Source organism: Lytechinus variegatus, chromosome 16 (assembly GCF_018143015.1).
Source record: "Lytechinus variegatus isolate NC3 chromosome 16, Lvar_3.0, whole genome shotgun sequence".
Lineage (NCBI taxonomy): Eukaryota > Metazoa > Echinodermata > Echinoidea > Temnopleuroida > Toxopneustidae > Lytechinus > Lytechinus variegatus.
Genome location: NC_054755.1, coordinates 30,163,442 through 30,178,545, shown reverse-complemented (window position 1 = coordinate 30,178,545; position 15,104 = coordinate 30,163,442). Strand labels below are relative to the sequence as shown.

Sequence of the window (15,104 nt, the reverse complement as noted above, 5' to 3'; positions counted from 1 at the left end):
AAGCGCTCTGAAGTAATGCAGCATAATTACCCTGGCCTTAAAGGAGGTCATACAGCATTTAAATAGGACATTTGAAACTATTTCTTATTGTTGATTTGGAATATTCAAATATGACTACAAGACTAACAGAGGATTTAATAAATTGCATATTAAAATCATACCTTCCAAATTCACGTTCATTTCCGAGCAGCTATACTGTGCATACCATGGCACTCAAATTATGGCCCACAATGATTGTATATCGCCACACTGTTTACCAAATACTTATCATATTTACATAAAATCCATTAACATAATCTTGAACAATGGCAATATGTTTCATTATCTGTGGGCAAACAAAAGAAAAGTTCATTGGGGTACCAGGGAGATATATTTTTTTTTCATATTCATATTCAGACAACTTTTGTTGACCTACAATCTGCTCATTGATTTCCCTTTTCATTTTTCTAGGGATCTTCTTAAAGTTCAAGATGGCCAGATTCTGTCACCAAAATGTTAGCCGGGACAATAAACTAAGTACTGTCTTCCATTTTTAAAATCAATTATCGGATTATCTATCAAGTGTCGTCCTGTTCTAAAAAGCAACTAAGGGGGTATGAAAAGGGGAAATTACGAAAGTATCTTCACTCTTGATCTTCTTGACATATTGCTACTGCAAATGTATCTAAATTCAATCGGTTTTTTCAAAAGCATCCCTAAAGGATTGTTGTCTAATGAAATCTTTTGACAAAATATGCATCATTATACTCTTCATTCTTCTCAAAATGTGCTATATGTACCCTTTTCTGTAGAATTCACACACTTGTCTCCTCAAAGTTAAAAAGATACATGGGGAGGGGTGTACAGTGGGGGAAGGGTCCTCAACCTAAATGTAACATACCTCAGTTTTTATATATTAAAAAAAATCTGTTTTGTGTAAGCGGATGCCAAAGGCAGGAAGCTATATAACAGTTCAGAAGCACTTGCCCAGTCGGGCAAGGAAATTTTCAATTAGTTCAAATATACTTGCCAAAAAATCTCTTTCACTTCGCCCAAAAAATCCTTGAATTTTTTTTACCTCTTGAAAGGAAAGTATTGCAGTTTTGTAAGCCATTGACCTTTTTTTCTCACTTTTGACATGAACTGATCTACCTTGTTATTGCATTTCTTTTTCCAAAGTGATTTTATCTTGCCTGCCATGACCAAAATTAGGGTCAATATGATATCATATCGACCCTAATTTTGGTCATTCTAATGTGAGAATTTTGCTTGCCCAATTCGAGCAAGTAGTTTTGGTCTTTACTTCAAAACACTTGCCCGACTCTATTACTTGCGTCGGTCAATCAGGCAAGTGCTTATGTAGCACCCAAATGGGTCTTCTGGCTGTTTATTAATCAAGTGTACATGTACATTGGGTTAGATAGGCAACCAAAGGACTGATATGGCTGATATGGCTGTAGTTTCTTACCAAGGAACTTTAAAAGCTATTTCCCCACTTACGTATCCATTCAGATTACATTCCAGCTTATTATTATACAAGGATATAACTATAAAGGCAGGCTTGCTAGGATTCCTGGTTGGTGTATCATAAAGCTGTTCATAAATTATGAACAACTTTACGAAAGACTGGTAATTATTTATTTTGTTAGATGATATACACCAAATTTTCATTAATGTTCATTTAGTGCATTAGAAAGGATCACCAGTCGTTCATAGGGTCGCTCGTAACTTTACGAACAGCTTCGTGAAAACACCACCCAGGTGGGTGTTTCATAAAGCTTTTCGCAAGTTAAGAGTGACTTTAAGAACGACTGGTGATCCTTTAATATGGTAAATGGTATAATCAATGGAGATTGTTTAGTGCGTAAGAAAGGATAGCCAGTCATTCTTAATGTTGCTCGTAACTTTACGAATAGCTTCATGAAAACACCACCTACGAGTGTCATGCAGAGACTTACCCTGAAGTAGGGATCACTGAGGATGGCCTGTAGTTCGTAGGCGTCTTGGCTGTCTTGATTGTGTTGCCTGAACAGCTCCAAGACCTGTTCGGTAGTGACATGCACAGACTGTAGAGGTACGTTCTGCAATGGTAGCATAGGGCAAGACATGTTGCGTTCACATATCCCTCCATCAAAACGTTCAAAAGGAACGCTCCTCAAGGTCAAAAGAACGTTTTGTCAAGGTTTGAGGAACGTTCCTCAAGGGTAATGTTTCTTGGGATTTTAATAAAGAATCATTTTCTAAAGGAAAAGGAGCGTTTCAGAGGCTGAGCCTCTACCCTTTCCGAAGCCAAAAATTATTTCCAAGGGCAAAAGAATGTTATGTCAAGTTATAGGATTATCCAAAATATGACATTTTCTTTATAAACTCTAGCCTTTTCCCACTTTCCATTTTGCTGAGCAATTAAAAGCAATGCCAAATTAATTTCAATGAAACTAATATTTACGAGTAGGATATTACAATCTACTCCTTCTTGGGGTAACTACTTGATATTTTTGGTTAAAAAGGCAAGGAGCATTCCATTGTGATTTTAAAGCATGCATTGGTTAAAAAATGGAATGGTTTATTAATGGTGGTTGTGAGAGTGAGATTAGATTAAAATGATGACGAGGGTAATATGAGAGAGGGGTATTTACGCCATGTCATGCCACTATGCTGTGTTGAGTAACTGTACAATCCTAGAGTAGTGCATGAAACTTTCATGAATGTTCACGTCCAGAATAGTGAGAGTTATCAAGGGGACAGACCGATTTTGGTGGTGTAATTCATCAAATAGCCATATAATGTACATATAGGCCTACTTTACGCAAATAGCTGAACTTGCATTGCTGCAAGTACAGTTTGGATCTAATGAGAAGGACAAATCTGTCTCAAACGCCTCAACGAGGAAAGTTTTATTCATTCATGAATGATTTTATTCATTCAGAAAAAAAACAAGAAGTGCTTGTTTACAAATAACACTTGTGTTTCTTTTGTTAGATTTGAAAATTCTGGTGCTGTATCATGATATGAAATATAGTTATTCCATAACATGTCTTGAATATGAATGAAAAGGTAGTCATTTCTGCTTCAGGAAAGTTCCACACACTACAATAGAATTGGTTGTACAGTTACTGCTCTATAATTATCTACAATTATACATGTATTTCTGAGTGATATATGCATATGAACAAAATGCAAGGTAAAATGGAACATACAAAAGTCAAAATACATTAAAAAATACAAATACCATGGTTCATAATTATGAAATGAGGCATATACAATGTTGAATGAAAAGGGAGGAAAAATCGATCAAAAATGGTTATTGCAGTTCGAGTACTGTAATGTAAGGATGAAATACATGTATTTTGCGATTCATGCGTAATTCCAATATATACATTTCCAATACATGTTCTTCATAGATTTGCATGTTTGTTTTTTATGGCTTTGTATTCTTTAAATATGTTTAAAATGTTCCACTGAAACCCAGAAGGGCTTTATTGCTGTGGAAAATTAATGGTAATGGCACACTTTTGCTTCTCAATGGAACATTGTTGATCTGCATTAGTGCCAATATGGTCCTCAGCCTAAAACATTTTTTCCATAAAATGCTGAAAAACAATCAAAATTGTGATTGATATGATGTCATATGAGTGGGAAAAAATGATTGCAAAATAAGGTGCATGTTTTCATTTGAAAAATCTCATCTCTCTAATGGAAAACAACACACTTTTGCAGTACAGTGAATCAATTTGGACCTGTTCTATAAATAGGGGAGACCGGGGTGAGTTGGAACATGGGGTATACTGCCCTCAATTTATTGCAATAATAATACAACAGTGTTGAATTATCATTACGTGTAGCAATAAATTGAGGGCAGTATTGTATAAATTTATTTTACAGGCTTTAAAGAAAATTACAATGTTTCAACTTACCCCATGTTCCAACTAACCCCGGTCTCCCCTATAGTTAAAACCTATGCACTGCCATTATGACAGATACCATGGTAACAGGACTCAGCAGCCAATCACAATCAAGGTTGCCATGGTAGCTACAATAATGGCAAAGTTACCATCATAGAAAGTCTTTGTGAAACAGTCCCAACTAATATCTAAGTTAATATGCAATGAACATCGGTGCGTACATAATATATTGATGATAATATTTGGTTTTGAAATTTATCAATTTTGAAGCAAACATGCAAGCAATCAATTAGCTTCAGCAAAGCATAATCGGCGAATTCGCATTCAGCTCTTTAAATTAGTAGTAAAATGAATGGCATTTCCTAAAGCCCATTAGTCCTTTAATCTGTATTCAATTAACATGACTCATTTCCCAGTGAGGACATACCCCGTGGTTTTACAGGAAGATTCAATCAAATACCACACTGCCAGACAGGGTGCGTTCAGACGGAATAAAGTTAATCTTAATAAAGATATCAATGTAATACCATACTGCTAGATAAGGTGTGTTCATACAGAATAAATTCATTTTCTTATTAGGAACACTTATCAAATACCATACCGCTAGACAGAGTGTGTTCAGACAGAATGAAGTTAATAATATCAATAAAGATCTACATATCAAATATCAATACCATAGAGAATGAAATCAATATTCTTTATCAAAAAGACTTATCTAATAACATACAGCTAGATGGGGTGTGTCCAGACAGAATAATCTTTATTAAGACACCAATTGTATATTGACACCGGTACAAAAAAATCATTAAATTGTATTTATAATTTTTTGATACAATATTTGCTGGAAATATCCCTAAAAGATCATTTTGGTAACAAACTCTCAACTATAATGTTAAATAAATTCACAATCAACCTCAAGTGATGACTTACAAAAAAAAATCTAGTCATTTTTACTAATTTATTGTAGAGTGGAACTCCACTGATTCTCTATATCATCTATTCAGATATGACTGTCCAGTCTGTCCTACTCAAATATGACGAGATAAATATTCAAATATGAAATAGCGGTTGAACCCAGTGACCCTTTCACTAGTCATTTTGACATCAGAGCCCCATCTTACAAAGAGTTATGATTGATCCAATCAATCGTAAATCTATGGAAATCCATCGGTGTCACAACTTTTTCTGCAGGAAATTTACCAATCGTCCTTCGTAAACAAAGGCAAACACACCAAATTGTCAAGAAAACAATAAATCTATGAATGTACATCGTAGCTAGAAAACACTTTGAACAAACATGTATTTTAGAAGATGATATTGCTGGCTTTCTATAGTTGTGTGTGGTTGACTGGATTAATCACAACTCTTTGTAAGACGGCCCAGAAGTTTGTTTTAGAGTGTACTCCATTCATTCTCTATCTCTTTCCAACACTTATGCCCACATTCTGACTGAAGTTAGGTTGAATTCAGACTCTACATAGACACATCAGTATAGGATTCAATTTGTCACCTCATTTGACATACAAATCATCCGTAACTGTCTGGGACAAAAATAGTTTTCTCTGACCACCATAAAAGCATGATGCAATTGCACAGTAAACATAAGACATACAATGCACTGTAGGCCAATAGTTTTCTCTAAAAACAAATTTGGCTTCCCATAATTTACTGTGGATGAACCTTACAGGAGTAGTTTAAATAAGTGTTTAAAATCTAAGGCAACAAGGTCTAATTCTTAATAAATTAAACATGATTGTTAACTATGTACTGTAAGATTAATATTGTAAACAGAGTTGTTTAACTTTTAAAATGCATTTTTACTGTGTAGATACACTCCATCAGAGCCACGAAAGAAATGTAGGGCCCAGGTTGAACCAAACGCTCACTGTCATTACATACTATGTACATGTATCTTCATCCCTCCTCCACCTGAGACTATGTTGTCTTGAACTTCTCGTCCAGACTAAACAACCTCAACGTCATAATGTTACATTCATGAAACACCCCTGCAAGGGGGATATCAATGTCATTCACACTCATCGATTTTTAATGTAATCTCGATGTTCAGTTACTGAAGACTATATGGTTGCCATTAGTTACTGATATCATATCGGTATGATTTTTCTAACATTATCAGAAGATTGAGAAGAATATATATTTTTTAGACTTTTATTTTCTAATCAGTCTTGAATTCCCATCCTTTGACACAACGAAGATGTCCTACATGTACACTTCGTGATTTTGGGGAGCTATTTACGCCATGTCAGTGCAAGAACGCCCTTATACCACACCTTTGCACACCACACGTGTGCAAAAACGGGCAATGTGTAAGGGCGTTTCTACACTGATACAGTGCGCAAAATGTTTCACTAAGGGTGTTCTTGCACCGACACAAACAATTATAAATGAATAACATGGATAACTTTCATGATTGAGAATCTACTATTAACCAATTACATGCACCACACTTGTATGAGTTTTTCTTTTTGTGTACTTATAAATACCATACATGCAACATTAGAGAGTTCAAAAGGTATATCATTCCGAGTTCACAGGACATGAATGTGACATTAGGATTATGTGTGCATTTCTAGTCTAAAAACTCATGATGTAATTAGATCATGCTCGATAAACACTGCTAGCTCTCTCTATGTAGTGCATACTATACTATAACTATTAAAAGAATAGGAAACATTATCTATTTCCCATAAACCTTTAAATACAAAGATAGTACAGTAGAAATATAAACTCCTCATTTTAATTAGCATGTATCATGAGACAAAAAATTGTACATTTATCAAAGTCATATTAACCATATCATTCATAAAAAAAATTCCTCAATTAGTAATATGCTAATCATGGTGTGTAATGGGTAATCTCGTTTATTGATACAAAAATTTGCAAGGCCTATTAAAAGCAGACCTTTATTTATGACAATTGATACATCATAAACAATTATTGAAGTTTTTGTGGGTATTTAAAAGTGCCTCAAATGAAACGTGTGAATGATTATGCAATGTTTTGAAAGTCAAATGATCAACACTACAAATTTGTTTCTCAGAGTATATAATACATTTTCTCTTCAATCTTGATTGCTTGAATTCATACTACTAGAAAGAACAACGCTGAAGAGACATTTAACGTAAAATTTACAAGCATTAGAATGATTTTGAACCATTCCTCATGGAAAATAAGCTTCCAAAGAATTTTCGAAATTCCCAATCCTTGTGCTAAACCTATCTGTGTACCCGAGTGACATATCTAAGTGTTTCGCACAGTACCTTGTACCCGAGGTCCCTGTAATAGCCTGCATGGCTGTACCAGTGTAATGGGAACGATCTATCAGACCATGACATTACACATTTGTCACAAACAAAAAGAATTATGTATGACTGTTGTTCATCAGTATAAAAGGCCCCCATTCACACTTACTCTGAATTCTTTCACAACACCCCGGAGCAACAAATTTAACAAACTGAATTCACTGAATCCAATGAAAAACTCATCATTTTAAGTCTTTTTTATAGTTCATCCAAAACTAAAATATTATTTTCCTGCAGTCTGGATTTATACAAGTTTGCCAACTCAATGAATTTTGAAGCATAAGCTTGAAAATCCCACAGGGTCCTGTAACACAGAGGTTAGCGACTAATCATACGCTTGATTTTCATGATTGATTGTACACTGTAGTCAATGGAATTGATCGTAGAAAAATGTTCTACGATCATTGCTAAGTTTTGTGTTACAGGCTCCAGAGCTTCAATTTTTGTAGTCAAAGCGTTTGGAAGCGTTCCAGAGTTATTTCTTCTACCATAGGATTGTGTTTTTGCAGGTTTGTGTGAATGACCCTGCAGCCTACATGTATATCATACACAATGACAGCAGTACTAAAGCATTTACACTGATGGACAAACATGTATGATTAACAAATGAAAACATATTATCATCAAGTAAGTAGTACTCACAGAGACACTCATCAAGGAGAACCCTTATAGTTCAAAGATGACGAGACAAGCTGCTTACTGCTTGCGCAACCGACATCCAATATATCAGTAGTGGCGAATAAAAATAATAGGACCTCACTAATGGTGCTCTCACACTGCCGCACTGATCACAGTCAGTTCATGTTGGCCCCCGATCGATAAGTGGCTATATCTTGACCGTTATGGACCAAGATGCTGCCACAATTATGTAGTATACCGAAATACAGCCATACATACATACATTCCCAAAATATTTAAAAACTCTCATGTACTGTAACTGACCCTAGGAGACATGGGAATTTCCAGACATCGGTATCCTGACACCGGTACCTCCAGTCGGGCCATGACGATCATAGATTCACATCATCTTGACAACTTGACAAAAAGAGAACACCGTTCTCAGTATTTCGGTCAAGAACGGTCAAGATGGCCTCTCAACGGCCGATGACTGACTCAGATTGTCTGTTGCCCAAGTGTGAGAGCATAATAAGAATGTTTTGAAGAATGCCAGCAGGAGCAGCGCAGCACGTCATCTCTGAAATAGTTGGTCCAAGTTCATTGTAAGAACAGTATCATACACCTCTGACAAGACAATTAAAATATCTGAGAAATGCATTTGGCTCCTGTGCTGAACTGGCTGATTAAGATAATTACCACAAAAATGCACAACACAAGGTCATTAACCGTACATTCTCCTTTCACTTCCCTCACCTACGAGTATAAATGTTAGATATTTGACCAGGGGCTGTTTCATAAAGCTGTTTGTCAGTTAAGAGCAAATTTAAGAATGACTGGTGAACCTTAAAGCACTTAACCATCGCCGATTAACATTTTGGTGTATACCGTTTACCACAAGGTTCACGCGTCGTTCTTAAAGTCGCTCTTAATTTACGAACAGCTCTATTAAACACCCACCAGAACTCAATTGACACAGTGGACAGCCTTCCTATTTGGAGCCATCTCATCTTTCTTTTTAACACTCTTGACCATGCTAAACAATTGTGTAAACTTACTGGAAAATGAACGAATTCCAAGACTTAAATTGGATTAAAGCCTATCTTTTTCCAAACACACCCCTGACTTCCTGTGGGTTAGTAAGGTTATCGATCCCTGCATGCTCGCCTGATTCAATGTGGAAATAGCAGAATTAGTGTTAATTTGCTGCTGGCAGACACTACGAAGCAATGCTGTTAAAAACACACATCCTTACGGTGAGTGCCTACATGGCAAACATGTGAATGATGTGGCCAGTCCTTACCATGATATGAACTGAATGCATGAAGAACCTTAGTGTAACTTTTCTACTGAATATGACATATTTTTGTATCAGAAGTAAGGTACCATACCAAAAATCAGATTTGCATCTTTCATGCAAGAATCCTGCAAGCGCCTTCTCATCACTAATTCTCATACTCATACACAAAACAATCACAAATGCAAGAAAGATGCAGAGGGCCTTCATTGCAAGATTCAAAGGGACTCTGTGTCTTCCTGCATATCAAACTCTTTTGTCTGTGATAAATGTGAAGATTAGCAATGAAAAGGGGCTTAAAGACTTTCGGTGTGAAAGACGCTGCTGTGATATTAAGTAAGGTGTCCTTACAAGCCCACTACACACTTTATGATTTGCGATCCAATTGTGGAGAAATGCATAATAGCATTTGATGTGGACATTCCAACTTGAAAATCTTATCAATTGATGGTCTCGAACTGGAACATACCATGGACCTACTTATACCTGTACCTTCTACCCGTACCAATTGACTCTCAAAATTTGAAGGGTTACTACACATCTAGAGGTTGAATGCCGGTAAAACAATTTTAATCTCTAATATCCAACCAATGCAATGCATCTTTTTACGGATAGGAGGTAACTGGTAGGCGTCTCCTGCAATGTGTCCTGTGGGTACGTGGACTTAAATGATAGGACGAATTGCCACTTGGTCTACAGACAGACACTTGGTCTACTGCCAATTTGGTCTTATCTCACATCGTCTAATTCCATTTTGTCTACAACAAGTTCATCAAATGACCATTTGGTCTAATTGATGGGTGGTCTCATTACCATTTTGTTCAATTGCCAGTTTGGATATACTCATTTGATCTAATATTCACTTGGTCTATACCAATCAATGAACTGATTATAAACCAAGCTTTCATGTGACAAAGTGAGAATTAGACCATCTGGTCATTAGACTAAATGGAAGTTAGACCAAGCAATGATAAGACCAGAACAGCGCTTGGACTAACATAAGGGTAGACCAAGATGGTGTCACAACGGTCTGAGAATAAGACCATCTGCTGGAGGACCATATTGATACAATCCAATGATTAGTATAAACCACTGGACCGTATTCTGAAGTCGGGTTTAATCCAGACCATGATCTATTCAAACTCTGTGCTAAAACTAAGGGAAGCCAAATACGTTAGATATTTTGTTAACATTGTTTCTTTCTTATGCTTTTTGAGCTCTTTCCACATTCTTCAACAGTCAGAAAACAATTTTAGCTTTTATTTCCTGACAGTTATGAATGATTTGAAAGTCGAATAAACTGATAAATTGAACTTTATGTCGCAATTGGCATAGTTAAACCCCAACTTTATATCTGGTTGCTGTTCGTAAGTTAAGAGCGACTTTCAGGACTAGTAATCCTTTCGTGTTAAATGGTTTGGCACATAACACAGGTTCACCAGTCGTTCTTAAAGTCACTCTTAACTTATGAACAGCTTTATGAAATGCCCCAGAGTTCAAATTAAACCCACATTCAGAATACAGGCTTATGTCATTAATTATCCTTATCTACAAGCTGCAAGAAATGTAATGATATAAACCTACCTCTCTGGTTCTTAAGACACTATCAGTAGGTAGGTTTCTCTTGTTGGGAAGCTGTTCACTTGACTTGGTATTGATCTTGTCATACAACTGCAGATGAAAGAAGGAGAAACATAAGAGGAAATCATCAATTAAAGGATCATGAAGAATAGTGTTTCACTTCATATTGTTCAGTAGCGATCAAGTACCAAGTACTTTGTGACCTGATATTGGTTCTTGTGGCAGTTATTGCAGTCATGCATACTTGCTAACCAAACAAATTACTGAGAAATGTCCAGAAACAGAATTGTATTTAAATTTCCTATTCGATTAAACATAAATATTTTCATTGAAAGAACTCATGGGTTTTCACCCCAAATAGGAATATTCATAGTTCATAGGAACATTTTAATAGCAGGTACGTTGATAAATGTCTCTGATAACATAGGTTTATGAACTTTCAGTGAGTGTTGTATTTAAGACTCTGTCTGATATTTGATCTGAGCGAACAATCACCAAAATTACAAGCATCATGGAATTACATATTTTATTTCTGTTGGTATTTCAAAATGGTTCAATATCAAAACAAAAAAAACAATCAAATCAACATAAAGTTGTAGTTAAAAGTCAGGTTTTGTGTTGGGTGGGAAATGTTTGGTCAACGGTGAAGCTCTGTACAAAACAGATCGTTATTTTTATACATTTTACCAGGAACACATTTCCTGATAATACGACTGGGTAATATAGTTTTTAATACTGAATGAATTTAAATATTCACTTGTTATTATACAACTGTATGCTAAAAGGTAGTATGTTAAAAGGAATATACAGATTGTGTAACAGTCTTTTTTTTTCTTCGCACATCCAATACTGGAAATGCATCACTGACTTATATACATGGGCTCTGAATATACATCCACATATTCATACTGTATAACCACCACAGATAGCATCATAAAGTTACACTGTATGCATAGTCATATTCATGCACCTATTACGTTACACCCATATTGATTGCTCCTCATTAACTAATAGCATTCCATCCACACATACTCAGTAGTTCCATAGCATTTTCACGACAGTTCCCACACCTTTTCCTCGACAAAGCACCCCAAAATGCAATCATAGACAGGATTTTTCAAACTTACCCGGGTAGATAAATTCAGGGCAGCCCGAATGTTTGATATATCTCACATTAACGTCCCACTCGGAGCAGAGAGTGTCACGCACTTAAGACATCGACACGCGGGGGTTTACACGTAAAGCTGTGTCTGATTGGGAGGGGAGGACGAGTGGGCTAACGCATTTAACGTGAGAAGGGGGAAGTGATTAATACGGCTGACCAAAGATACTCATACTCAAGAGGAAGGGAGAGAGACAGAGAGAGAGGGGGGGAGGGTGAGAGAGGAGGGAGAGGAGGGAGGGGGTGGAGAGAAGGGAAGAGTGAGATACATAAACTTTAAAGGGGATGGGGGAGGGGGAACCAAAGAAAGTTTGGGGATAGAGGGTTAAATTTGAGAGAGGAAGAGGGGGAGGGGAAAGCGAGGGGAAAAGAGAGAGATAGGGAGAGTGGATAAGAGACAGACACAAACAATGTGAGACACAAGAGGGAGTTTGGGAAGAGATAGATTGAAGGGGGAGAGAGATACTGAAAGAGAGAGAGGCAGAGAGGGAAAAGAGACAGACAGAAACAGAGGCAATCGGGGGGGGGGGTAAAAAAAGATGAAGAGAAAGGCAATACCAAAAAATGGAGAAAAGAGAACAAGGGTGCAGAGAGGAGGAAAGGGGGGAGGGTAGGAATATACATAGGAGGCAGGAAGAGCGATAAAGAAAATAGATAGACAGACTCACAAGGTGGTTTCAAACCGCCTCGATCACAAGAATCCCCGTTAAATTACGAGAACTTTTTAAGGCTAAAAAATACCCGTTAATTATTCCTGCATTCACACCGCCCCGAAACACATCCTTCGGGATAAGTTCCCGAAGTTACAAGCATGCGCAGTGTGGTCTGATAAGCAGGCAAGGCGGGAGATTCAAAATCACTAGCCCAGCAGCCACCCACGCCGCCGCGCCCAACGACACGCTGGGATAAAAGTTCCCGTAATTTGCTTTCACATTGCCAAAATACCTGCGACCTTGGAAAAATCCCCACGAAAGTTCTCGTAATTTCGCCAAGTACCTACTATTTAGCGGGTATTTTCTTTCGGGGAAATAACGTGTAGTTTGCTTTCACATTACCAAAATACCTGGTATTTTCTGATCGGGGTAAATCTTCCGATCAGAGAATACCTGGAACTGGCAAACTTCGAGGCGGTCTGAAACCACCTACAGACAGAGCAAAAGTCAGAGTAGGAGAGGAACAATTCTAATTTCTAAAGAGAGAGAAAGAGAAAGCTAATCAGAGACCAGAGCATATATGGATTACCACTAACCCTGCATTTAGGAGACTAGAGAGGGAGGTTTTATATCACTCTCAACAGGATACAGACCTAATTTAAAACAAATTCTCCACAATATCAATTACCAGCCATTTCTTTATCTCAAAATCCAAGACAATTCTTTTGATTGAAATTTCCTTATTCCTTCTGAAATCGGATAATGCGACTTCGGATTTTGTATCCCTGTGTGTTGCTGATCTCGAATTACCAAATTGAAAGAATTTAATGTTAAGAAATAAAATTAATTAATACATGAATACAAAAATTAATCAATGATTTTTTTTCTGAATAAATAAAGTATATGAGAGGCCTTTCTGACCATTTATTTGAATGTAATTTTGAGTTCATAATAAAACAAAAATGAATATAATGAAAAATCTGAAGGAAAGAAATAAAACCTTTGCTCTAGATCTAAAAAAAAAAAACAAAGTACAAATTCATGAAGAAAATTTAAAGAATGAATTTAAAAAATGATATCAAAGTTGTCATATAACCACATCACTCTAATCCTATATGCACTTTTAAGTCACGCAGTTCAGTTCAAGTGTCTCTCTACAGAATAGGAATTAGTTCAAGGATCGGTGCAGGGCTCATGGTATTATTTAGCTTGCCATAGTCCTCACGGGCAGTGAATTACGTCAATTACTGTCGACCTGACGCTGCATTTATTGCTCAGATCTCCAAGAAGATGTCTCAATCCAACTCTCCCCATGGTCCTCACGGTCAGGATAAGAGCCATTAAAAGACCTTATCCCTAAGATTGTCATAAAATCATGAAGTATATATACATGTACACAATCTTGATTTCACCGTTTTGTAAGTGGAAGTTTGGTGTCATCTGCATTCAATAATTCTCTAGACAATTCATTGAAAGTGAGATAAACAACTTTGTTGTTTCATGAAATCAATAAACTGAATTTGTGAAACATACAAGTCCACTTTGAAACCTAATTATTTTTTTAGTCAAATAAAATTATCATTATTTCCTTAAAGCATAAATCTTACAAGTATGATATTTTTTGTTACATTTTCTTCAAGCTATCTCATGTAGAAATGATAGATTTTACACCTTTTAATTTCTTTATAAAAATCTATTAATCTATAATTACTGTATATGAGTAACAGAATATCCAATCGCAATATTTCATCATATTTGAATATATAATGTAAAGGATTATGACCCAAAGTAGGTTTATCATTATTAATTTCAATGAAAATGGTCAGTAACACATGAAAAGATAAATAAATCTATGGATCTTGATTACAAAATAATCATTTAACCATGGTATTGTCATTAGCTAACCATGAATTTGGCAGTGTTAGTGAATATAATGACCTTTCACAAAGCAACACATCAAGAAAGCTTCCTACATGATCTTGTAGTATCAATGTTGATATTCATAACATAACTCCAGGAACATAACAAATGGCTCAAGGATGTGGGTTCATACTATAACATGCGGCTAAGCTGATAGCGTTTGACCCCATTCACACAGAAGGTTAAATTGCAATTTAGTAGCATTGAGCTATAGTACTGGTTCCATGATATCTGCTCTGGTGACAATTGCCCACACAGGAGGTTTAGAGTTCAATTACTGTTGGCAGCACCAAGCTACAGTAATCGTAGACATGAAATCTGTTCTGTTGACAAATTATTCCTGTGGATAAGCTGCACATCAATCCAAACTTAAAACTTATTCCAAACCTATCTCTAATCCTCAGCCTGACACTATTCTAAAAAGAAAAAAGGGGGCTTTTAGCGGATAGCAACCTCTGAATCTTCAGAGAAATTATAATGAGGAACTAAACAGCCAAAGGGGCAAATTTTGGTTGATCATTCACACTGATATCTTTTAAACACCTTCACAGGTCTGCATCCAGTTATACAGACATATAGGCCAGTGTAAATGGAACTCCACAAATGCTGTTACTATAATACGAAGCATGTACTATTATGATATTGATCTTTTAAGCCAATTAACGCATCGAT

The 15,104-nt window shown here is 36.3% G+C and overlaps 1 protein-coding gene across 6 annotated transcripts in view; it reads right to left on the bottom strand.

Moving 5' to 3' along the window:
- Positions 1 to 15,104, bottom strand: part of LOC121429494 (peripheral plasma membrane protein CASK-like) — a 45,101-nt gene that overhangs the window by 11,302 nt on the left and 18,695 nt on the right. Inside the window, exons 2-3 of one of the 6 annotated variants that reach the window (XM_041626540.1) lie at positions 10,701 to 10,787; positions 1,938 to 2,021 (exon numbers count right to left, since the gene is read on the bottom strand). In XM_041626540.1, the coding sequence (XP_041482474.1) occupies positions 1,938 to 2,021; positions 10,701 to 10,787 (171 nt within the window). Of the gene's footprint in view, positions 1 to 1,937; positions 2,061 to 7,846; positions 8,028 to 8,146; positions 8,366 to 10,700; positions 10,788 to 15,104 lie in introns of those variants that run through there. The other 5 variants (XM_041626539.1, XM_041626541.1, XM_041626542.1 and 2 more) reach the window with 5 other exon arrangements.